At 39.5% G+C, this 23,509-nt stretch overlaps 2 protein-coding genes across 3 annotated transcripts; both read right to left on the reverse strand.

Annotated features, from left to right (window-relative positions):
• Positions 10,128-13,080, reverse strand: LOC109127406. The gene is made up of 6 exons (XM_019232046.1): positions 12,796-13,080; positions 12,520-12,712; positions 12,320-12,429; positions 11,891-12,052; positions 11,631-11,747; positions 10,128-10,292 (listed from the first exon to the last, which is right to left on the reverse strand). The coding sequence occupies exons 1-6, from the start codon at positions 13,078-13,080 to the stop codon at positions 10,128-10,130; spliced, it is 1,032 nt and encodes a 343-aa protein (XP_019087591.1).
• Positions 16,141-23,509, reverse strand: LOC104725294 (MMS19 nucleotide excision repair protein homolog). Of its 2 annotated transcripts, none has more exons than XM_010443926.2 (20): positions 23,278-23,509; positions 23,122-23,184; positions 22,976-23,030; positions 22,808-22,905; positions 22,535-22,693; positions 22,367-22,426; positions 21,770-21,958; positions 21,620-21,673; positions 21,067-21,153; positions 20,263-20,971; positions 19,732-20,111; positions 19,528-19,601; positions 18,824-18,929; positions 17,872-18,710; positions 17,400-17,475; positions 17,217-17,328; positions 16,881-16,957; positions 16,702-16,782; positions 16,541-16,620; positions 16,141-16,466 (listed from the first exon to the last, which is right to left on the reverse strand). In XM_010443926.2, the coding sequence occupies exons 1-20, from the start codon at positions 23,347-23,349 to the stop codon at positions 16,433-16,435; spliced, it is 3,405 nt and encodes a 1,134-aa protein (XP_010442228.1). In that variant the 5' UTR covers positions 23,350-23,509; the 3' UTR covers positions 16,141-16,432. The 2 variants fall into 2 exon arrangements, with proteins under 2 accessions (XP_010442228.1, XP_010442227.1); XM_010443925.2 differs by having other exon boundaries at positions 17,872-18,713.

Here is a 23,509-nt window from a genome sequence, read left to right on the forward strand (position 1 = left end):
GGAGTTCGAGCAACTATCTGACATATAGGAGGTATGTGAAGTTGAGGCAGAGAATTCAGAACGTGAGATCTCCCACTCGACCGATGTCAACACCCAAATCAAGTCACTGACATCCCACTCGATCGAGCTACTGATCATGCCGCACTCCCACCGCTCGACTGTCGCCTCTCCAGACTCCCACACAGATGATTGGTCGGAACTGAAGGCTCCAAAGGTAGAACTTAAAACTCTCCCTTCCGGACTCAGGTACGTTTTTCTGGGAACCAATTCTACTTATCCTGTCATAGTGAATGCTAGATTGAGTGATGATGAATTGGGATTGCTAGTAACTGAGCTTAAGAAGTATAGAAAGGCAATAGGGTATTCATTAGATGATATCAAAGGTATTTCGCCTAGCCTGCATAGAATCAACCTTGAAAATGAATCTTATACTAGCATTGAACCCCAAAGGAGATTGAATCATAATCTGAAGGAAGTAGTAAAGAAAGAAATCCTAAAACTGCTTGATGTTGGAGTTATCTATCCTATCTNATTAGACTCCCACAGAGAAACGGATGGACAAGAGGAGTTCGAGCAACTATCTGACATATAGGAGGTATGTGAAGTTGAGGCAGAGAATTCAGAACGTGAGATCTCCCACTCGACCGATGTCAACACCCAAATCAAGTCACTGACATCCCACTCGATCGAGCTACTGATCATGCCGCACTCCCACCGCTCGACTGTCGCCTCTCCAGACTCCCACACAGATGATTGGTCGGAACTGAAGGCTCCAAAGGTAGAACTTAAAACTCTCCCTTCCGGACTCAGGTACGTTTTTCTGGGAACCAATTCTACTTATCCTGTCATAGTGAATGCTAGATTGAGTGATGATGAATTGGGATTGCTAGTAACTGAGCTTAAGAAGTATAGAAAGGCAATAGGGTATTCATTAGATGATATCAAAGGTATTTCGCCTAGCCTGCATAGAATCAACCTTGAAAATGAATCTTATACTAGCATTGAACCCCAAAGGAGATTGAATCATAATCTGAAGGAAGTAGTAAAGAAAGAAATCCTAAAACTGCTTGATGTTGGAGTTATCTATCCTATCTCTGATAGTACTTGGGTATCTCCAGTGCATTGTGTACCTAAGAAGAGAGGAATAACTGTAATCAAAAACGAAAAAAATGAGTTAATCCCAACTAGGACCATCACAGGACATAGGATGTGCATTGATTATAGGAAGTTGAATGCTGTTTCAAGGAAAGATCATTTTCCTCTACCTTTCATTGATCAAATGTTGGAGAGACTAGCTAGTCATCCCTACTACTGTTTCTTTGATGGGTATAGTGGATTCTTCCAAATCCCTATTGACCCAAATGATCAGGAAAAGACAATCTTTACTTGTCCTTATGGCACTTTTGCCTACAGGCGCATGCCATTTGGTTTATGCAATGCTCCTGCCACCTTTCAAAGGTGCATGGCATCAATTTTCTCGGATTTGATTGAGGAGTCACTGGAAGTGTTTATGGATGACTTCTGTGTATACGGTTCCACTTTCTCCTCCTGTTTGTTGAATCTGTGCAGGGTATTGACGCGATGTGATGAGACGAACACGGTGCTGAACTGGGAGAAGTGCCATTTCATGGTTGAAGAAGGGATCGTTCTGAGACACAAGATTTCTGAGAAAAGAATTAAGGTTGACAAAGCTAAGATTGAGGTCATGGTTCAGCTTCAGCCGCCTAAGACAGTGAAGGACATCATAAGTTTTCTGGGACATGTTGGGTTTTACAGGAGATTCATCAAGAACTTCTCAAAAATTGCAAGACCATTAACACGTTTGCTGTGCAAGGAGGTTGAGTTCGAATTCGATGCAGCATGTCTAGAAGCTTTCAGCAAGATCAAGGAGGCCTTGGTTTCAGCATCCATAGTGCAAGCTCCGAATTGGGATCATCCGTTTGAGATTATGTGTGATGCTTCTGACTTCGCAGTTGGAGCAGTTCTGGGACAGCGTATTGACAAGAAGCTTCATGTCATCTACTTCACAAGTCGCACCTTGGACGAGACTCAAGGAAGGTATGCAAACACGGAGAAGGAACTCCTAGCAGTTGTATTTGCATTCGAAAAATTTAGGAGTTATCTTGTGGGTTCGAAGGTCATTATGTATACCGATCATGCTGCTCTGAGACACATTTACTCGAAGAAGGATACCAAGCCAAGACTGTTGAGATGAGCCGTATCTGTACAAAAGAGGTTCTGATGGTCTGTTCAGAAGATGCATAGCAGAAGAGGAAGTGCAGGGAGTGCTTGAACACTGTCATGGTTCCACCTATGGAGGTCATTGTGCCACATTTAAGACAGCTCAGAAGGTTCTTCAAGCGGGTCTCTGGTGGCCAACCTTGTTCAAGTACGCTCACAGTTTCATCACTAAGTGTGATGCTTGTCAGAGGATGGGCAACATCACAAGGAGGAACGTGATGCCCCAGAATCCGATCCTGGAAGTAGAGATATTTGATGTTTATGGCATAGACTTCATGGGTCCTTTCAACCCTCCATCAAATGGTAATGTCTATATTCTGGTGGCGGTTGATTATGTTTCTAAATGGGTTGAAGCCATTGCCAGTCCTACCAATGATCACAAGGTTGTTCTGAAGCTGTTCAAAAGTATAATATTCCAAGGTATGGGATACCCAGAGCAGTGATCAGTGATGGTGGAACTCACTTTTTCAACAAGGTGTTTGAGAGTATGCTGAGAAAGTATGGGGTCAAGCACAAGGTGTCTATTGCGTATCACCCTCGAATAAGCAGATCAAGGGTATCTTGTCAAGGATTGTTGGGGTTTCGAAGAAAGATTGGTCTGTCAAGCTGGACGAGACTCTCTGGGCGTACAGAACAGCTTTCAAGACACCAATAGGCAGAACACCATTTCAGTTGGTCTATGGTAAGGCATGTCACCTCCCTGTGGAGGTTGAGTACAAGGCGCTTTGGGCTATCAAGCTGCTGAACTTGGATATTGATATAGCTCAGGCTAAGAGGACTCTTGATCTACATGAGTTGGAAGAAATTAGACTTGATGCCTATGAGAGCTCAAAGATTTACAAAGAAAGAACCAAAAATTTTCATGATAAGAAAATTGTTGTCAAGGAGCTCAAGGCTGGAGATCAGGTTTTGCTTTTCAACTCCAGACTTAAGTTATTTCCTGGAAAGCTTAAGTCAAGGTGGTCTGGACCTTTTGAAGTCAAGGAAGTTCTGCCATTCAGAGCAATTACTCTTCTGGACAAGGATTGTAGTGAATTCACTGTAAATGGTCAGAGAGTCAAGAAATATTTAGCTGATCAAGTCCGAACAGAGGGGTCTTCTGTGCTCCTCTATAAACCCCCAAAACCTTAAAAGGTGAAAAGTCAAGCTAGAGACTTTAAACAAACTCACTTGGGAGGAAGTCCCAAAGGTATCACTGTAAATATATTTTTTTTAGGATCCTTGTGTTTTTAATTTTTGTTTCTTGTTTTCTTGTGTTCAGGAATCTACATAAGGGAGTTTAAGCAACAGAAAAAAAAAATGCAGTTAAACGAGTGAGTTTAGCGTAAAGTCGAGTATAATGAGTTTTACAGAAGAGATTGAGGATTAAAAAAATATAAGGGAGAAGCAGAGTCAAAAGAGTGTGTCGGTCTCATGGGGAACGGAAGAAAATACAGAGAAGAATCTCTATTACATCCCATTTATCACTTTTCTCCTCTCTCCCACGTGCCTATCATTTCAACCTCTCTCACCACTTGTTTCCCACCACTAGACATATCATCTTTATGTCTCATCTTCTCACATCACCCCAACATCAATCTCATTTTCTTCTCCCACTTGAACGACATTTTCACCATCCCCATTATTTAATCAACACTCTCCTCACTCTTTACTCCTATCAACCAAACACAATTTTATCTCCTCATAACATTCACTTCACTTCATCATCTCCACACTCCACTTGCTCGCCGACCAGTGCCCACTCGACTGCCAGACACTCTCGCTCGTGCCACTCTTGTCACTCTTGCCGAACACTCTCGCTCGAGCCACACTCGTCACTCTCGCCGGATATTCTCGCTCGAGCCAACAAGTCAACCTTCACTTAGGAGCTGTCATCAACTCGTCATTTTCACCACTCGATCCAGCTTCATCACCGTCACTCGAGCCAACACGTCGCGACTCGACCTCTAGTGCACTGTTCACGCTTATATCACTTGATCCTCAGTTCCGGACCGTCTTGCTCGAGCCGCTTTCGAGGCACCGATCGAGTCACCGTCACCTCGCGAGCCACACACGAAGTATCCATCAAGCCGACTTTTTCCTACTCGACCAAGCAACTCATCTCCGAAGTCTCAACCGGCATCAACACGTCTCACTCGATTCGACATTCACAACCTCGACTCGAGATCCACTGATCGAGCCGACTTCGTCACCCACTCTCCCAACTTTTCACTCGATCCACACGGCGAAGCTACTACTCGATCTGTATCAACCTTCCAAGTGAAACACTAAGTCACGCCGACGACTTGAATCGACTTGCTACGTGATCGGTTTACTTTCTCTTTGCACTTGTTATTTGCTCACTAACATATTAACGTTTAGCTTTGAGTTCATTATGTCTCAGAGAAGCAGGAAGAGTACTGAGCTCATTCATGAGATGAGAGAGGCGTATGGTTGTGTAGGTGGAGAACACTCATCACCCGAATCCATGGCGAAGCGATTTTTAGAAATGAAGAACATGGTCAGAGAAGCTGTTGATGGTTCTAGGCAAGCAGCAGTGTCAAGCAGACCGGCAAAACCGCTTACCAAGAGCAAGAGTCGCGGGAAGAGACCGGTACCAACTTCTACCTCAAGACAAGAGGACAGTGATTACGAACAATAGGAACATGCATTGCGTCCAGAAAAAGCGCCAAGGAAATCTGTACGACGGAAAGCATCTGAGACGAAATTGACTCCCAAGGAGTACTACGAGCTGTTCCAACAGTTGGAGTTCAGTGGAACAAGATATCCACATGTTGAGACGATGGAGAAACTAGGGATTGCGGAGGATGTTCAGTATCTATTTAGGTGGTGCCATCTGGAGAGAATTATGAACACCCCCAAGAATGGATACATAGAGGAGACAATTCAGTTCCTTTCCACTCTAGAGATGCACTTATATGCTGATGAGCCAGACACGATGTCTGATGGAGGTCTGGACTACATTACCTTCCGCGTTCACGGCCAGTTCTACAATCTTACATTCCCGACCATCAAAGAGATATTTGGATTTCCCAGCAGAACGGGAACTATGCTGCAGTTTGATAGGAACGAGGTATCCGCACTCTGGGCAATGATCGGAAGCGCGCCAACATTTACTTTATCGAAAACAAAGGCGATGAACCTGAGAAGCCCAATGTTGCGTTACTTCCAGAAGGTGGTTGCCAATGCATTTTACGCCAAGGAGATTAAGGGATACATTACGAGTGGCGAGCTTGAGATGATTGATCTCGCTCTTAAAGGACTCTCGTTCACTGCCATGGATTGCACAGCGCTGGAAGGTGGCATGGCCACCACTTCCGTCTCGCTCTACCTTCTCAACTACATAATGTCATACAAGACTTGGGTTTCGAGACTCAACAGCAACCACACTCCAGGAGTAATGTGCATGGGAGGCGTGGTGACTTGGTTTCTTGAGGCTGCTGGTGTTCCCCTACAATCCGAGCCATCCCCACCACACTGGATAGACATAAACAACGTGCGGCAGCTACACACTTTGGACTGGGGTTTGAGGAATGGACGATTGCTATACAAGTTTGTGCATCCTGCGGTTGGTCCCTCGAGATTACTCCTCCCTTCCGTCGAGTTGACTACAATCTTGAGGGGTGAGCATATCGAGTTCATCCCTCCCGCGGATACCCTATACAATTCTGAAGCTGAGGAGCAACATGTGGACGTCGCGGAAGCAGAAGCCGATCCGATGGAGGAAGACGTAGTTGAGTACTGCCATGAGCAGTTCCACTTTGAGGAGTACTCAGAACCAAGAATGGCCAAAGGGGTTAGGATAGCTCATGAACACCTCAATAAGCTTCAGCAATGGGGAAGGCAAGAGACAAGGCGCTCAACAGCTTCACCAATAGTTCACGAACTTCATGCGGAAGTTCAGCTGCTCGACATCCACCACCGCCATCCCTAGGTCTGTCCCCGAGGAAACCAGAACCACGCAGGGTCTTGCTTCATCGAGCCTCGAGCGAACTCACCAACGAACACCTTCTCCAGTCCATTCTCCAGCTCGCCAATCTTCATATGTATCCCGGCAGCGTCAGCCTTCACTCGTCCCTTCACGCCACTCGTCACATGAATCTAGGGAGAGAAGGAGACAAAGTTCGCGTGGTTCCAGAGCCTCCTCAAGTCGTCCATCAGCGCGTCGTTCTGCAGCTCAAGCTGAGCAAGAGGTTGAGCAGCGAGATGAAGCTCAGGGTGATTATCAGGACATGCAAAAGGTTGAGCAGCAGGTCGAACATCAAGGCGATTATCCGCCTACCGAGGTGGTTGTGCTAGTATCGGACCATGGTGAGTCCAGAGTTGACGACATGCAGTGCGGCGAGCAGCCAAACACTTATCAGAACACACAAGCGGTGGAGCAGCAAGTTGACCCACCAGCTGAGGCCACTCCCGTGGATCCCAAACAAGGTGAAGGACAGAGTCAGCATCACGCACCAACTCCTTAGGCGAGCTCCGACTCCTTCTTCTACTACTGAGGTACTCCCACCTTCCCTTTGTATATACCATTTCATTCATGCATTGGTTTTGTTGTGATTCTCAAATCCTTCTGCAAATTTTTCTTACACAGGAGACTGTGTAATTTAAGTTTGGGGGAGGGTTTGAGATGATATATATGATGTTGTGTTTTGTGATTCTTATTTCAAAATTTTGCATAATATCATGTTTGAGTCTGCATCCATATATTTGCATAGAAAAACCATAAAAAATTTGAAAAACAAAATTTCGAAAATTTCCACAAAAACAGAGTGTTCATGTAGTTTACACTTGCATATCAGGATTGAGTCTAGTGTTATTCATATAGGGTTGTTGCATTTAGCATAGGGGTTGATGATGATTGTAACCTTGTAATCATGCTGGATTCAATAGGATAGGATCAAAGCCCTTATTATTAGTTCTTTGATGCTTGTTGATTGAACTTGAAATGCAAGACTAAACCAGGTTTTGATTTCTCGAAATTGCATTCTAGTCTTGATTGAAACATTTTTTGAATTGACATCATTCCCTATCTATCTGAACCTAATCTTGACTTGCAATTATCTTGTTATGCATTGAAGTTGAACTCATGGATACCATATACATACTTGGATTATCTTTCACATTTTTACCACCCTTGTCAATCCAAGTAGCTGATTCCCATCTTTGGAACAGTTTCCCGCACCCTTAACTAACCATTCTTTCAAGCCAATTGTATTCTTGAGTGTCAGGCCTTTTCCGAGTTGAGCTTGTTAGAAAGTGTTAGGTTCTAACCGACAAGAGTAGGATCCTGTGTAGTTCTAGTTCGCGTTATCTGGACTAGTAGGACTAGGTGAGAACTCAATTTTGGGTATTGGGTATGGATTTGTGCAGAAAAGTAAAGGGTAGAAATTCTTAAGGAGGGGGATGTGTTTTCAAAGTTTACAAGTCTAGTAAAGGATTTGGGTTGAGCAAAGTAAAAAGAGTTATTGGTTCTGGGCATAAAATAAAAAGATTAGACAAAGAAAAGAAAGTAAAAATGCTTAAGATGTTTAGAGTCCTTAGAAGAAAAGAAAAAGAACCATAGTGATAATAAAGATTTCCCAATCCGCTAGAATGAAAAGAAGTGAACTCCTCCTAAGACTAAGTGTAAAGAGTTTGAGATGATGTTTCTGATGAAGGGTAGAGATAGGACCAACTTCTGGGTTAGAATGTTAGAACTGAGTTTCCCTGGGGACCTTTGGGTAGACAGGGCGCTGCTCTTGTATGTATTAGTTGGTTTTAACCTTTAGCCTTCTCCTAAGCTCAACTCCTTTTCGTGAGAGAACCTTGTTCTGTATTGATAAAACCACTTGAAAAGGAGACCATCTTTGTCTCTGACCTTTTACCCTAGCCAAATGAGTTCAATGACATTGTTTAGCTTGATTCACGGTTCTCTGTTAATGAATGTTAAAGGGAGTAATTGATAGGATTGTATGTGTAGATTAAAGATCAGAATCGTTTCAATTAAGTTAAGAAATAAAATTCTTTCACCATGCATCATAGAACTAAAAACAAGGACCTTGATTCTAACTATTTTATTCAGCATGTTTTAGGTTCTGGGACCCCATCTTCACACCTCTCTTCCATACTTTGTTCTTGATCGTTTGCTTGAGGGCAAGCAAAGACTAAGTTTGGGGAGTTGATATGTCTATATTTTGTCTCTCCTTAGCATATATTTATCATTCATTTAGCTAGAATAACTCATTGTTTTGCATCATTTTCTAGTCTTTTCTATACACTTTGCATGTCTAGATAGTTCTTGCATCATCCTTGCACACATTGTGCATTTTGGAGTATTTCAGGTATCTAGGAGACGTCGGAAATGCATCGTTCGAGCCACCGTTCGAGCCGTCGTTCGAGTCACCGTTCGGGCCACCCATTCGAGTCACCGTTCGAGCCACCCGTTCGAGCCACCCTTCAAGTCACCTTCGAGCCGTCCGTTCGACCTCGCTCGAGCCAGCCTCACCACGCGTCACTCGAGCCATCTTGATCGAGCCACTGGATGCACACCGACTCGTTCGCATATGTCAGGAAGACGCTCCGTCTTACACGCTTGGGGAGATTGCCAAACCGACTCTTAGCCTTGTCGTTTTAAGTTTTAGAGATTTACATGTTTTTACTATAAATACATTTGGTTAAGTATTGGCTGGAGACATCTTTTATCTCGTTTTTTTCTAAGGTTTAACTAGCCACCAAAAACGTTCTCTGATCTTGTAGTCCAGATAACTTTGATTTTATTGAGTTTTTGCATTTGATTTCGTGTACAAAGTTTTTCACCTCATTTTTATCTATCTTACTATGCTTGGTTCAATGTTTTCCGAATTCGTATCTTTGATGATGATTTCTGGATCTGAGTAGTGTGATTGTTCTTGAGGACGGGATAGATTAGGTGGAGGATCTTAGTATGTAGGGTGTTTAAGCTTAGATTCGTATGATTCCCTTCTGGACTAGAGTTAGAAATACTAGTTTCTCTCTGATCAATTGGAACTAGGTCTTAGACATTTCCACACCCAAAAGGTGTTTGATGAAATGTCTGACCAACTAGTACCAGAGACTTACATTACTAGCCTAAGAGATTAGTTGTCTAGGATGTTTATTGACATGAATGAACTTGTTTGTCATGCCATGTTTGATCATGTTTCTCTAGCGAGAGCTTGGTTTGGAAGTGGTTGAGTCTGAGTAGCTTCTGTCAAGAGATTGGATTAGCTAAGTCGTGATGTTCATTGTTTAGGGATAGTTTGCTTGTGGCATGTTAAACACTCTGTACACTAGGATACTCCATCGACATCAATTACTCCCATCCTTAGGACTTCTATCTTTCTGATTTTTATTACATCCTGAAACTGTTTATGATCTTGCTATCTAATTCTTGCCTAGACTCGTTTTTTGTTTTCATTTATTTTTGCTTCTTGTCATACATTCTCGTTTCTAGTCCTGTAGCTCATTTTCGTTTTGCATTCTGATCATTCTAGGATTGTTAGATAAAAACACTCTCTTTGAATTGGCTTGACTTGTAAAATCTTGATTGTATCTTGAGTGACTAGCATCATCCCATTTGGATTGATACCTTAAGTACTACAACTACATAAGGTTAATTGAACCTACTAGGATAGACACACAAAAAGCCTAGTATCAGTTAGATACATCAAATGCCCAACAAGACTTATGTACATTTCCCTAACTTCAAGTAACTCTCCAGATGTATTGGAAAGCGTTAAGTTGGGAATCATAGGAGTAGAAGCGGGTTTATAGGCCAACATACCAGCAGAAGAGAGCAATTCCAATGTATATTTACGTTGACAGATAGAAATTCTCTCTGTGTTCCGAGAAATTTCCAGGCCTAAGAAATACTTCAAAGGACCAAGTTCTCACATTTTGAAATAGATCTTGGGAACATTTGTCAATTGAGTTGCTGATGCTTCTATTGTACTCGCAATCACAATGTCATCAACATAGACAAGGACTGCCACAAACTCACTCTCACCATATTTGACAAATAAAGTGTGATCACCATGAACTTTAATGAAGCCAAGCTGTAGGCGACAAGCAGAAAACTTTAAAAACCATTGTCGAGACATCTGCTTTAGACCATAAATTGATTTCTTGAGACGACAAACAACATTCTTAGGCAATTGGTCCCCCTACCCTCCGGAAACTTCATATATATCTCCTCCTCCAAGTCGCCATTCAAAAAAGCATTCGAAATATCCAACTGATTAGGAAACCATTTATTTGACTGAGACCTTCAAAAGCAACTTCAAAGTAGCCATTTTAGCCACATGATCAACGTTTCATTTTATTCCAACCCTTCCTTCTATGTGTATCCTTTGGCTACCAAGCGAGCTTTGTATCTCTCTAGACTCCCATCAGCATGAAACTTCAACATGAAAACCCACTTACAACCCACTCCTTTCTTCCCCGGAGGTAAACTGGTTACATCCCAAGTGTTTGTCCTTTCCATAGCTCCAATCTCTGTATCTACAAAATCACTCTGTTTGGAATTCTTTGCCTCAGAATATGATTGAGGGATTGGAATTTGAGTGATATGAGTGACGTAAGAAAAATGTGAGGGATAGAGTTTGGAATAGGAAAGATAAGATGAAATGGGGAAACAACATCACTAACAAGAGAATAACAATGATAGTCTAGCAAGTGAGCAGGAGGTTTCTTAGCTCGATGAGATATGGAAATTTGTGTTTGTGGAGAAATTTGTGTTGGTGGAGAAGGTTGTGAAGAAGGGATTGAAAAACTATTAACTGGAGGAAAAGAATCCATCGATGTGATCATTTCAGCAGACAAGTCAGCTTGTCTCCCTTTTGCCAGTGGAAACACTTCTTCACAAAACTCAACATTTCTGGATATGAAAACTCTGTTACTTTCTGAATCCATTATCTTGTAACCTTTATAACTGGCAAGGTAACCAAGGAAGATGCAAGCCATTGATCGAGGTTGAAACTTATGTCTCTGTTTTGGAGAAAGGGATCCATATCAGAGACAACCGAGAGTTTTAATCTGATCATAAACGGGCTTCTTACCGGTGAGGATTTCAAAAGGAGTCATATTTGAGAGCAGAGCAGAGGGCAATTTGTTAATAAGAAACACTACAGTGAGAATGCAATCTCCCTAGTAGGCTAACGGGACTTGAGACTAAAACATGAGGGCCCTTGCTACATTGAGGATACGTTGGTGCTTACGTTCCACAATGGAGTTTTGTTCTGGTGTTTCCCGGCATGAATGGTAAGAGACGATCCCATGTTCTTGATAAAACTTGGTAAACCTCAATTGTTGAGCATTATCGGATCTTACTGCCTTTACTTTCACGTTATACTGATTCTCTACTTTTTTAATGAATCTGGAAACACTTTCAATACTTCTGACTCAGTTTTGAGAAGATAAACCCATGTAGCTCGTGAATGATCATCCACTAATTTCAAAAAATTCTTATATCCATCAACAGTTTCCACTGAAAAAGGTGCCCTTAAGTCAATCTGTAACAACTCAAAATTCGAATTACATAGATTGTTTGATGAGAGGAAAGACAACTTCTTTTGCTTAGCCAAATGAAAAACATGACACTAAGTTGAGCCTTTATTCTTATGTCTTGATGTTCCCCAAACTTTTGATATAGCACCCACTCGTGAATAAAAGGGTTTCCAAGCGTCTTGTGCCACATGTTAATGTCCACCACTGCATTCACTGAGACTGAGACTGATGGAGGTGGAGGTGTTGTGTCTAGCACATAGAGGTTTCCAATCCTTCTACCTTGTCCAATGGTCGATCCCCTAGTAAGATCCTGTATTTCACAACAAGAAGGATCAAAAATAACCTTGGAGCCTAAACAAGACGTTAAAGAGCTGATGCTGATCAGATTCAAGTGAAATTCAGTGATAAACAGAACATTGCAGAGAATCATGTCACTGTTAAGTCTTATTTTCCCTATACCACTGATTTTAACAGTTGATCCAGTTGGCATATTGACATAGCTTTCAATAGTAGTATCCAAAGAGATAAAACTGTTTCAGTCATATGAAACATGGTGAGTTGAACCAAAGTCAATCACCCATGTTCCACTTGAAAGGCTATGTTGAGAAACCGCTAGGATGCCAACAAAGTAAAAGGTAGAAGGAGAGAATGAGATAATAGTGTAATCAACCGCAGAGTGTGATGGTCCTGCATTAGTGTTAATGGAGGTAGAAGGTGTCTATAACTTTGCATTGAAGAGAGCCACAAAGTGTTGAATCTGATCCTTAGTAAGATTGCCAATCAAACTCTCTAGATTGTCATTTGATGAGGTAGGTTGTGGTGCCATGGAAACATGAGCAGCAACAATAGGCGGCTTCTGTGACTTATCAGAAATCTTGCCTCTGTATCCAGGTGGGAAGCCATGTTTCTTGTAACACCTCTCTACAATGTGACATCCTTTGTTGCAAAACAAACAGATAGGACGTCCTTTCTTAGGCACATTATGCACATAGCAAATCATTTGTGGTTCCGCATAAGTAATATTAACCATTAAAGTCATTTTTGAAACCTAACAGCCGGCTGAGCAACTGTGGGAGAGAAATTTTTCTGACTATCATCTTGGTCAAGAATGTTGTAAACTTCCACAAGAGAAGGAAGCACTTTCTTAGCAATGATCTGCCTTCTCACAATTGCATAAGATTCATTCAAACCTGCCAAGAATTTAACTGTCATTGATCTCTCTACTTTTTTCTGCCATCTAGCCGCCTTACCACAAATACAAGGCTCATCCAACTCCTTTGTATTGTCTAGCTGATCCCACAGTATCTTCAATTGAGTAAAGTATTCAGAGAGAGACATGGTACCTTGGCGTAAGTCTTGAATCTTCTGAATCAGATTGTATGTGCGTGGCAAGTTGGTCAAATGAAAACGACCATAAATGTCACGCCATATGGAGCTAGCATCACAGATACGTAGGATACTGCGATAAATCTGAGGAGACACAAAGTTCAACAACCAAGATTTGACCATGCTATTACATCTAGACTATAGACGAAAATTGCTATCTGATTCAAGAGGTCTAGGTGAGGTTCCATCAATAAAACCTATCTTGTTCTTTGCATCTAAAGCGATCAGCACAATTTCACTCCAATCATCATAATTTGTTCCATCTATATGATTAGAAACAATATTCAAATCTGGATGATCAGCACTATGCATAAAAAAACGGAGAATGGTTCGGATCGATGAAATTTGGTGTTGGTTCAGCTCGTGAAGCTTCAATAGCCTGAGATCCAGCTGCTAAAGGAGAGATGGGAGGAGAAACAACAGCACCAGTAGATCAAGGACGACTTCCGGGTAGCTGAGCTTGTCGAAGTCTTTGAACAAGCTGGTTTCCGAGAGGCTCGAGCAACCGTCACCATCGATGCTTGTAACAAACGAATGGGATGAAGAATCAAGCTCAAAAACAAAGAAAAAAGATTGAAATCAGAGTAGATCTGAGCTTGACGGCTCTGCTACTATATTACGATCAGAGAGAAGAAGATATAAGAAAAGTTTGTTAGAGAAAGTTCTAAAAAATTTTATTCTTCATTAAATGAATCAAAAGATTGTACATGTGAGTTGTTTATATACAAATACAAATATCTTATCTGAGTTAACCAATTAAGCTAACCAATCTATTAACTTGAAGCGAATATCAATTCCAATAAGGAATGTAGGATGACGGAGAGTCTGAACTATCGCCAGTAGTGACGGCTTCGACGAGGAAGATGGCGAAAATAAATATTAGAGGTAACTTGCCCAAGAAGTAACCGGAATAACAAGACCGTTCAGCTTTTTTTGCCATTGAAAAATAAAGTTATGATGGTGTTGTTGATCTCAACATGGTTCTTATATAGTAGTACTATTTACTATATACTTTGTCCGTTTCAAAATATAAGATGTTTTAACTAAAGCACGCAGATTAAAATTTTTTTACTTTTAACAGGTTCAACCAATCAAAAACAATACTACTTGATATAAAATACTAAACTAATCTAAAAGTTGCATAGAAACTTAAAAACATCCTATATTATGAAACAGAAAATTTCTCTAAAACATCTTATATTTTGAAAGGGAGAGAATATATAACTATTTAGATATTTTTTTCTGTCGGCAGGTTTTGTCTCAAGCTATTAATTACAGTAACTGGTGTGATTAAGATACATATAAATACATAGTAATCATATAAATTAATGACTCAGTCATCTAAACTACTGGTTGATAATTCTCGCACGTTTTTCAGGATCCTTCAAGAATTCAACGCTTACCTTCATTAATACTTAGGGACAGGTGGTCAACTTGTGATAAACGATATGCAGAGCCATGAGTTTTATTCAAATACTATTTTAAACCTCATACACTTTGATGTACAAGAAATGTGATCTGTGTGTTACATTGATTTGATAGTAAAAAATTGTACTAATTTAAGTTTATTTAAAATATTTTAAAAATAAATTTTTGACATTTGCAATCTTTGAAATTTATCGTTTGATTGTAAATAGGATTTTAAATACATTTTTAAAATTTATTGACATCATTTTTGCTTCCACAATCTTCGTTCTAGCCAACAAATCATAAATGAATTTTCTCTACATTAAATGGAGACCCTGTGAAGTCCTTGTCGCTTAGGTGCCAAGAAAATATGTAAAGTCTGTTGGATTCTTCAAGGAGAAGCAGGGCGATAACACTGTAATAAAGTCTATTACCCAAGCGTTGCTGCTGCCTGTGACTAAAATATCATTGACATAGACTAAGCAATAAAAAGCTTGATTCCCTTGGATCGATGTAAACGAAACCTGATGTATTTACAACAGAATTCAAAACCCCATAGAACAAAGGAAAATTTTCAACTCTTGGTACAAGCACGCATAGTTTGTTTCAGTCCATCAAGGGCCTTCTTCAAACGACAAACATGATGAGGACGTTCTGTATCCACAAAACCAGGCGGTTGATGATAACATCGTATTCTTGCCCACTTTGCTATATTTTTAATAGATTTCCAAATACGATTTCAAGTGACTGTGGAGAATTAAAGACCAATTTCAAGTATTTATGCTTCAAGATAGGTTTATAGGATTTCGTTGCTATAAATTTTATAAACATATATACAAATAAATTTTTTAATTTAATGACCGCCTGAGATTTAATTTTTAATTTAATTTGGTATTCACCATTCTTTGATTCTTGTGTGATAAAGTAGTCTTACGGTGTTTATGGTTATCAAAAAGAATCATACTAAGTATAACGTATTTGAAAAGGAACAAAGTTGAGGTGTTACAAGAACCAGGAAGATCTTTTAAGGAGTGTGAAGAGATGAAAAGTACAACACACACACACAAACTGTATTAGCTTTGAGCGATTTTATTATTGTTAATTGTGCATTATAGATGGCACATAATCACATTACAGATGATGTATTATGAATGTCAAATTCTTGATGATGTATTATGGATTATGAATTTTCACATGATTAGGCGATCCCTTCACTAAAGAAGTATTTCAATTAACCTATAGTTATTGCACTTAACCTATAGTTACGCGATCCCTTCGCCATAATGTTGCACTTATTGAAGCTCTAGCCTATAGCTGCTATGTCCGAGAAGGAAGCTATGGTATTACCTTTTTCAGTCCCATCCCATTACACTGCTTTAAAAACCCAAGTGGTCACCAATACCATATCTCGGTAAAACATCAGCAGAGAGTAATTTGATTGTATTAAATTCTTCTTTTTGTTTGGTAAAGTCTCCTTACATGCTAAGGACAGCCATATCTTGTGTAGTTTCATAAAACTACTATGATAATTGTTAAACTTTTATGTGAAATCAAATCCTTGGCTAAAATAATAAAATCTGATGAAAAATTATAAAATACAACTGGTTTTGCAAATAGCAATACATTATGAAAAGAATGTTAAAATTCAGAGATAACCTATAATTTTATTCGGATTCCCCAAATCAGTTAAAATTCACTAACCAATATACTCTACTGAAAACTACTCAACTCTAAAGTGAAAGTGTCCACTGTATCACAAATTTTTTGGTATCGCATATACATGTCTCACTCTCAATAAGGAAACTAAATCTAAAAGAATTAAGTAAAAGTGATTGCTTAAAACACTGCACTGCTTCGAAGAACATAACTTGGGCTTCCTGAATCTCTGAATTCAACTTCAGAATGGGATATTCGTGGATGTGATTGACGCCCTGATTTTGACAATGATCAGTATCGCAATTACGAGCCATAAAAATACACTATTGATGAATTTCATGTTACTAACCAAGCCTGCCTGCATTTAATTGCTTCTCCCCGAACTCTCCGTTTTGGATCATCGAGTGACTTTGCTATTGCTTGTAAAACCTTTTTAAGTTCAAAATTTCAAATTCATGAGACGCATTTCTTACTCTCTACATACTAAAACCTGCGTTTTCGATAACTAACCTGTATTCTGAAAGGATAAATTCTTCTATGCGGCAATTCCAACAGCGCAACAAGACACTGAATCGCTGTCTCCCTAACAACCTGCATTCAATTTAACATTGAACTATTATATCAAAAGATCCACGAATCAATCTCATTGAAAAAAAAAAGATGCAACTGAAGAGAAACTGATTAGTCACCATTAGATTTGGATATGATGTAAGCTTGACTAGGCATTCGATGATTATATGCGCATTATCTTCGGCAGATTGTTGTCCTGCAAACAGATCAAATGGTGGTTAATGGGAAATAAAAAAAAATGTTGTTTCTCAAAGAAAAAAATGAATATGAAATTCCTTTTGAGATTTAGTAGTTACTGAATCACTCAACCATCTGATCATAACCCCTAAAATCATTACCATATAATCATTCTTTACGGTTTGGCGCAAACGAATTAAAATCCTATAAGAACTACGTCATCTTCGACAAATGAAGCAAGATTTGATATTATAAGCTTTCGCCACGTTTCTTCTTACCTTTCGAATCAGTAAGCGTTCCAGATAAAACCAGTAATAAACTAAAGAGCGTTTCTTTCTCCACAGAGTCTATGCTTAAAACAGACAAGCCTTCCAGTATCATCGGTTGTAGCTACACAGACCAAGGACTGATAAGAAACTGTTTCTAAAGGTACAAAATACAAAGTCTATATGGAGGCTTACCTTTTTGGTATTGTCCAATATGACCGTTACTGGAACATTGGATATAACATGCGCGAGAGCTACATGCAACATTTTTCTGAAACAATGACGAAACCAGTAAGAAGAAAATCGATTAAAATCCACAATAAACTGGAACTTGCTTATTTATGATGAGTATTTGAAACTTGATGCAACAAAGAAGCCTAAACTAGTATGACTTTATTATGTGCTAGCTACACCTAGCCAAAATTAAACTATCAATCTCCAAGAGGTCTTCTTATTGTTCCAGAAAGGAACACTAATAAGGTTCTTTTAGGTGCAGTTGCATTTTTTCCTAGGGAAATGACATAGAAGGACTTATGGTGAAGGCACAGTACAACACAAGAGCATTAAAGATGTACCGAACTTTTTCTATGGAAGAGTAGTAGAACCAATCAGATATAACTTTATATAACAGAGTAACAGTATATATATATACTTAAAGCTTGTATACCTCGATAGTGGAGTCTGGAAATTCATAATCAAAGACTCCAAAATGGGAACTATTTTAGAGAAAAATCGCTGCTTATAGAGTGGCCGTATGACTGCATGAAATTTTCTGTTCAGACACACTTCAGAATCAGACATTAATATCGAGAATGCGTCTGCTGCATGTTTCATGGCAGAAGGATGTAGAGCATGCCCGGAACAATTGGTGGATTTTAAGCACTCCACTAGTAGCAGAGCTATTTCATTGACTCTTTCATCACCCCGCATGAGTAAACCTTTCCCAATCCATGCTAGTCCTGTGATAGCATGGGTTTGATGCTCCAGAGAACCACAGAAACCTAAACATATTTTTGATAAGGTTGTCTCACTTCCACATATAAATTTACCAGATCCATTGGAAGAAATCTTTTCTTCCGATGCAAAATCTGCTTGAAATATTATATCACATGCTTCTTCCATGGAACAACCGCTTGTGATATATGCTCCACCGGTACCTCGGCCCAATTTGTTAACCATTGACCCCAAAGCTTGAGCTGCTGGGATATAACCCTTATGAAGTGAGACCAAAAACAGATGTATAAGTGATTTCGCATCTGGAATGGATGCTGCGGGAGATGCGGCTATGATAACTGATGCGAATAGTGAAAGTATCAATTCATCCCTAGTGGACAGGTCACGTTGAAGATCCTCTAATGCAACAAAGGTCAAAGGAATAGACTTCATAGCTGCAAGCGTGCTTGGCAAGACCACTCTATAAGCTTTTTGGATTATACTGTTCTGTGAATCTACTAATGCAATTCCAACAATTTGGCCCATTGTTGTGATCGCTGCCTCAACAAACTCCTGCTGTAGAAGGGCAACTAAATTTATACCATAAATTCATAACATTAACAATAGATAAATCAAACCTACTTTGAAGAGAAAACAAAGGATATAAAGTTTGACCGAGCACTTACCCCACCATTAAAATCACAACTGAAAACTCCACAGGATTCAATTTGATTCCACATACTGATAGCGAAATGCACCAAGAGTTTCTCGAGACCATCTATCTCGCCCACACTATTTGAGATCAAAACAAAATAACACGAGTCAAAAGGACTGATACGAACTGACAGAAGATATAGAGAGAAACAATCTCCAATCAGATGAAAAACAGTGAAGCCCTGGATGCGCCACAAATATTTTGAAGTCTTCACCCTCTGAACGATAAAATTTGTAAATGAATAAAAGACAGAAAGAGGCTAAGATCACATCTTCGTAAAGTACTAACGTTTATCATCTCTTCTCCTCTCACAAAATAATCATAGTTATCATCTCTATTTTGTGAAGGACTAGTAGAAAAGACACTCGTGCTATTGCATTGCTTGTTGGTTTCCATGTGTTTTTATTATAAACATTCAGTGTTAAGTTGATGGGATATCTACTTTGTATGAGTTAGAAGGGGTTGACGAAGAGAAATAACACATTGAACCTTAACAGCGAGCCTAAATATTCTACCGAAGTATGATAGAGATTAACATGGAAACCAACAAGCAAGGCATACCCAAGTATCATCCAGAATTTTTGGTTGTTTACAAACAACTAAAATTCTAAACACACACGACGGCAAAGCTAGATTATCTATGAGATATAAGAAATTCAAGAAAAGTTTGGATACCGTGGAAGCAACTTGTTGGTTAAACACCCCAGGAGATGAGAGCAATTGTTAATTGACTTGAAGTTCCCATTGACCTGAAAAGTGTTATCCAAATAGTAGTTAGATACAAGGAAGCTCTCGATCCCTTGCTTGATGGAGATAGAAACAGTTATCTCGAATATAAATGAAAACTTTATGATCTGGAGTCATGGAAGCAATACATACATAGAAATCAGACAAACTGGAACAAAAAGCTTCTTCCAATCCTAGAACCAGTTTCTCCACATACTTTGGCCCAGTGGAGCAAACTTCTGAAGTTGCTTCTAGCATCATTGGATATGGAAGACCACAATGACCAGGACATGCCAATGAGACCAAATTGTCGACAACTATACTCATGTAGCTCATAGCCTTGTCAGTCTCATGATACCGATCAATAAATGAGCCGATGCAGACCAATGCTTTCAACGCCAGTTCCCACATCATTGTTTTACCACTCTTGGATGTGATGATTGATGTTAAGGTCACCAAAATCTTCTCGAATTCAGATCTCGATACAGGAGAAGAGCCACCACAAAACATACCCATAGTTAGCAAACCCTTTACTGTATTGATTCAGAAGAAAAAAAAAATAGAATTCAGTATTACATTAAAGTAGCACGGGTTCAGTATTACGTTAAAGTAGAGGCAAGAAAAAAGAGGGGAAAAAAACATTAAGATGGGATATATATCTATTAAGTAACGACACGCATTTACCTCCAAGATATACATCCGCAACAGAATCATCACTAGAGCTGTATACTGCAGAAGCAAACACCTGGATCAATGGAACTGAGAATCTTTTCACCATAGAGCACCATGATTCCTGTACACATTCAGGTGTTGGAGAACATTCCTCGAAACCCAGGGTAAGGTCTTTTGATGCTGCAAGAAGTTCGATGCAAAGATGAAGACCTCCATGATAGAGTCTGGTAGAGACCGTAGAGTTTCCGTTTTGAACAACATCGCCATTAGAAGTTTTCTCTACAATTCCTAGAGTGTTCATAAGGCGGAAGAAACAGGTTTGAAAGATTATATTGCATGACTGAACCGAAGCTTTGGCAGAAACAGACAGTATCTGACTGATAACAAGAACCTCCAGTTTGCTTGTGTCAGGCATTCCCCTAAACTGAGAGTATCTAGAGATGGTATCAAAGACCGTGTTTATACGTATATCCTCAACGACGAAACCTAAAAAGGAGATATCTTGCTTAACAAGCCTCTGAAGAAGGCTAACAGCTTCATTGTGAATCTCATTCATTTCAAACCCTGGACTAGTGATGGATTCTAGAGAGAAGGACAAGTGTGTCCCAGTGGAAGAATAAAATGTATCTTTCAAAGCGGACCAAAGACCTCCATAATGCTTCTTCATTCTGTCTACTCCATACTTCATAGCGCAATCTTTCAGACATTTCAAAGAATCAACCTAGACAGATTTGAGTGGAACAAAAATAACTACACTTGTCCAGCATCCAGAGTGGCATATAATCTAGAACAGAAAACTACATGTTAAACACACACCTTTGCGATAGGTAGAGTAGAAGAAAGCTTTTCAAGAAGCAACGGAATAGCATAAGGTTCAAACAAAGGTGTCGAAGAGATCGCCAACTGCAAAATTGAACGACGTACATCAGTGAATTCATAATTTCTCCATTTAAACCTAATACCTTTTCACCCATTCTTGAAACTGGAAGCCATACTTAGTTAGATGTAGAAAAAATATATATATTCCTATCTACAAACCAGCATAGTAAGGAAACAGAGACAGATTTTCAAGATCAAGATTTACAGAAAATCAAGGCATCTATACCCTCAAAGCAGAGAAGCACAACAAAATCAGATATACAGGGTTAGTCACTGTATTCTGGCTTACAGCTTCCAGGGATGGACATGAGATGCAAAATAGTTATTCTGTCAAATCTTCACACCATTTTCTAAGGATCTAATTTTTTTTTTGAAGAACACTTAACCAGAATAATCAAACTTGATACTTAACCTTGAGAACCTAAACCATTGAGCTACAATAAGACAGTAAAAACTTTACTAAAATCATAAATACTGACAAGATACTCACCGATAGTCCCCTTGCGAGGTCCTCTCTTCTAATATTAGCTTCATCGTCTTTTGTCTAAAAAAAACAAAGAGAGCGCACCAAACAATTAAGTGAAAGAAAGAGAAACCCATCTATATATCAAATTAAAAAAAGGATAAGCTTTAAACTCACATGCGTAAAATGAAGTGGGAAGTAGCAACCAAAAACCTCAAAAAGATCAGATGCATCAGAAGCAAGTGGACCAGAAGGACTGGGGAACAATTGAGCCAAAAGCTCAATTAGATGAAAAGCTACTATTAAGCATTGAGGGTCTTTTTCTCCATCGATGGCTTCACATATAGCATAGACAAGTAGATTACCCTAGAAAACGGTTGTTTAGTCATAAGATTAGAACAAAGTAAGGAAAGGCCGCCAGTAGATCTAAACAAGAAACTAGACAAAAACACAAAAGTAAGATGAAATTGCGTGTGTTTTGTCTATATAGACTAGCCAAACTAGGAAAACCTGAACGTGACGCTTTTGACAAGCTGACCATATATTACATATTTGCATGTTTAGATTATTATTTGTCTTCTTAGAAGGCAGACACAAAAAGATTTAACGAGCCAAGAGCTATATATCACATATCTGCATGTTGATATTATTAATCTTTCCACCAAACTAACGCAAATAGATTTGCAAGAAACCACTCATACAATAGATCGAAATTTCAATTCTGAACTACATATCAGCAAGTAGAGGGTATTATAAACTAACATACATACATACCATAGTGGACATAGCTTCAGAGTATTGTTGTAGAAGGCACTCCAGAAGTTCAAAACCAAGCTGCAAAGTCATTTAGCAGAAAGTCGTGTATTAATTCAAGAAAAAACACCACCCAGTGTAGAACAAAGTAATTCAGATAACAGAATAGCGATAGTAACTGCTTCATACCTTGCGGTCAAGCGGTGCTAAAGCCTGCAGTTGCACATTCTGTACCATTGACTTCGCCATAGCTTGTGCATCAATGTCAGTGACCACACCAGCTACATCTTTCCTCTTCATTAAGGCCAAGCAACCAACAAGTGCCCCACGCAACGCTCTCCAATCTGCCTGATACAAGCAAATTGTTTCACTTATATGTTAAAAAAAAAAAAAAAAACCAACTAGACACATTGGAATTGAGTACAGTTCGATAAAAATCAAATTATAAAGTATCAAAATCACCAGCTTCTCGGTGAAGAATCCAACGAGAGTATGAACAATTGCATTGGCTAACGGCTTCGCTTTCAGAGAATCGAGAACCTCCGCAAGCAGGAGAATACCTAATGTTCCAATTCCGTTCAGATTGAGAGACAATATAAAAAACTAAAAAAGGCAGTGAATCGAAATAACCTCGTGCTCGAACAACGTTATCAGTTGTCGTCAAATACATCTCCATCTCTCTAATCTAAAAGATTAGCAAAATTAACAACAAAAACAACACTAGAACAAAAAGACTACAGAAGATGAAAAGTGAAGTGTGATAAAGTTTTTTTTACCAATTGGTTAATAGACAAAGAATCATTATCCAAGGAAGAAGCAATCGCTTTAAGACTATCATCCTGAGAGAGAACAAACGAAACTTGCGTAAATAAAAATATCCATGGAACTGTTCCAAGTCGTCAAATTCGAGAGCGAGAGAGAACAAAAAGTACCTGCTCAGTAGGGGAACGAGTAATGTCAACAAAAGTTCCGAGATACTGTGTGAGCTGATTCGTTTCTACCATCCTCGCACGCACGCAGAGCTTTGGGTATGAATCAATTGAGCTTTAGGGTTTTTTTATTTCTGAGGAGAGGTTTCGCGGAGCTCCGACGAGAAGAGGAAGAAGAGGAGGAAAATAAAAAAAAAGAGCCGCCAAAGGGAAGTGTGAGGAGAAGGACGGAGGA

The sequence above is a fragment of the Camelina sativa genome, chromosome 11, assembly GCF_000633955.1.
Source record: "Camelina sativa cultivar DH55 chromosome 11, Cs, whole genome shotgun sequence".
NCBI classification, from domain to species: domain Eukaryota; kingdom Viridiplantae; phylum Streptophyta; class Magnoliopsida; order Brassicales; family Brassicaceae; genus Camelina; species Camelina sativa.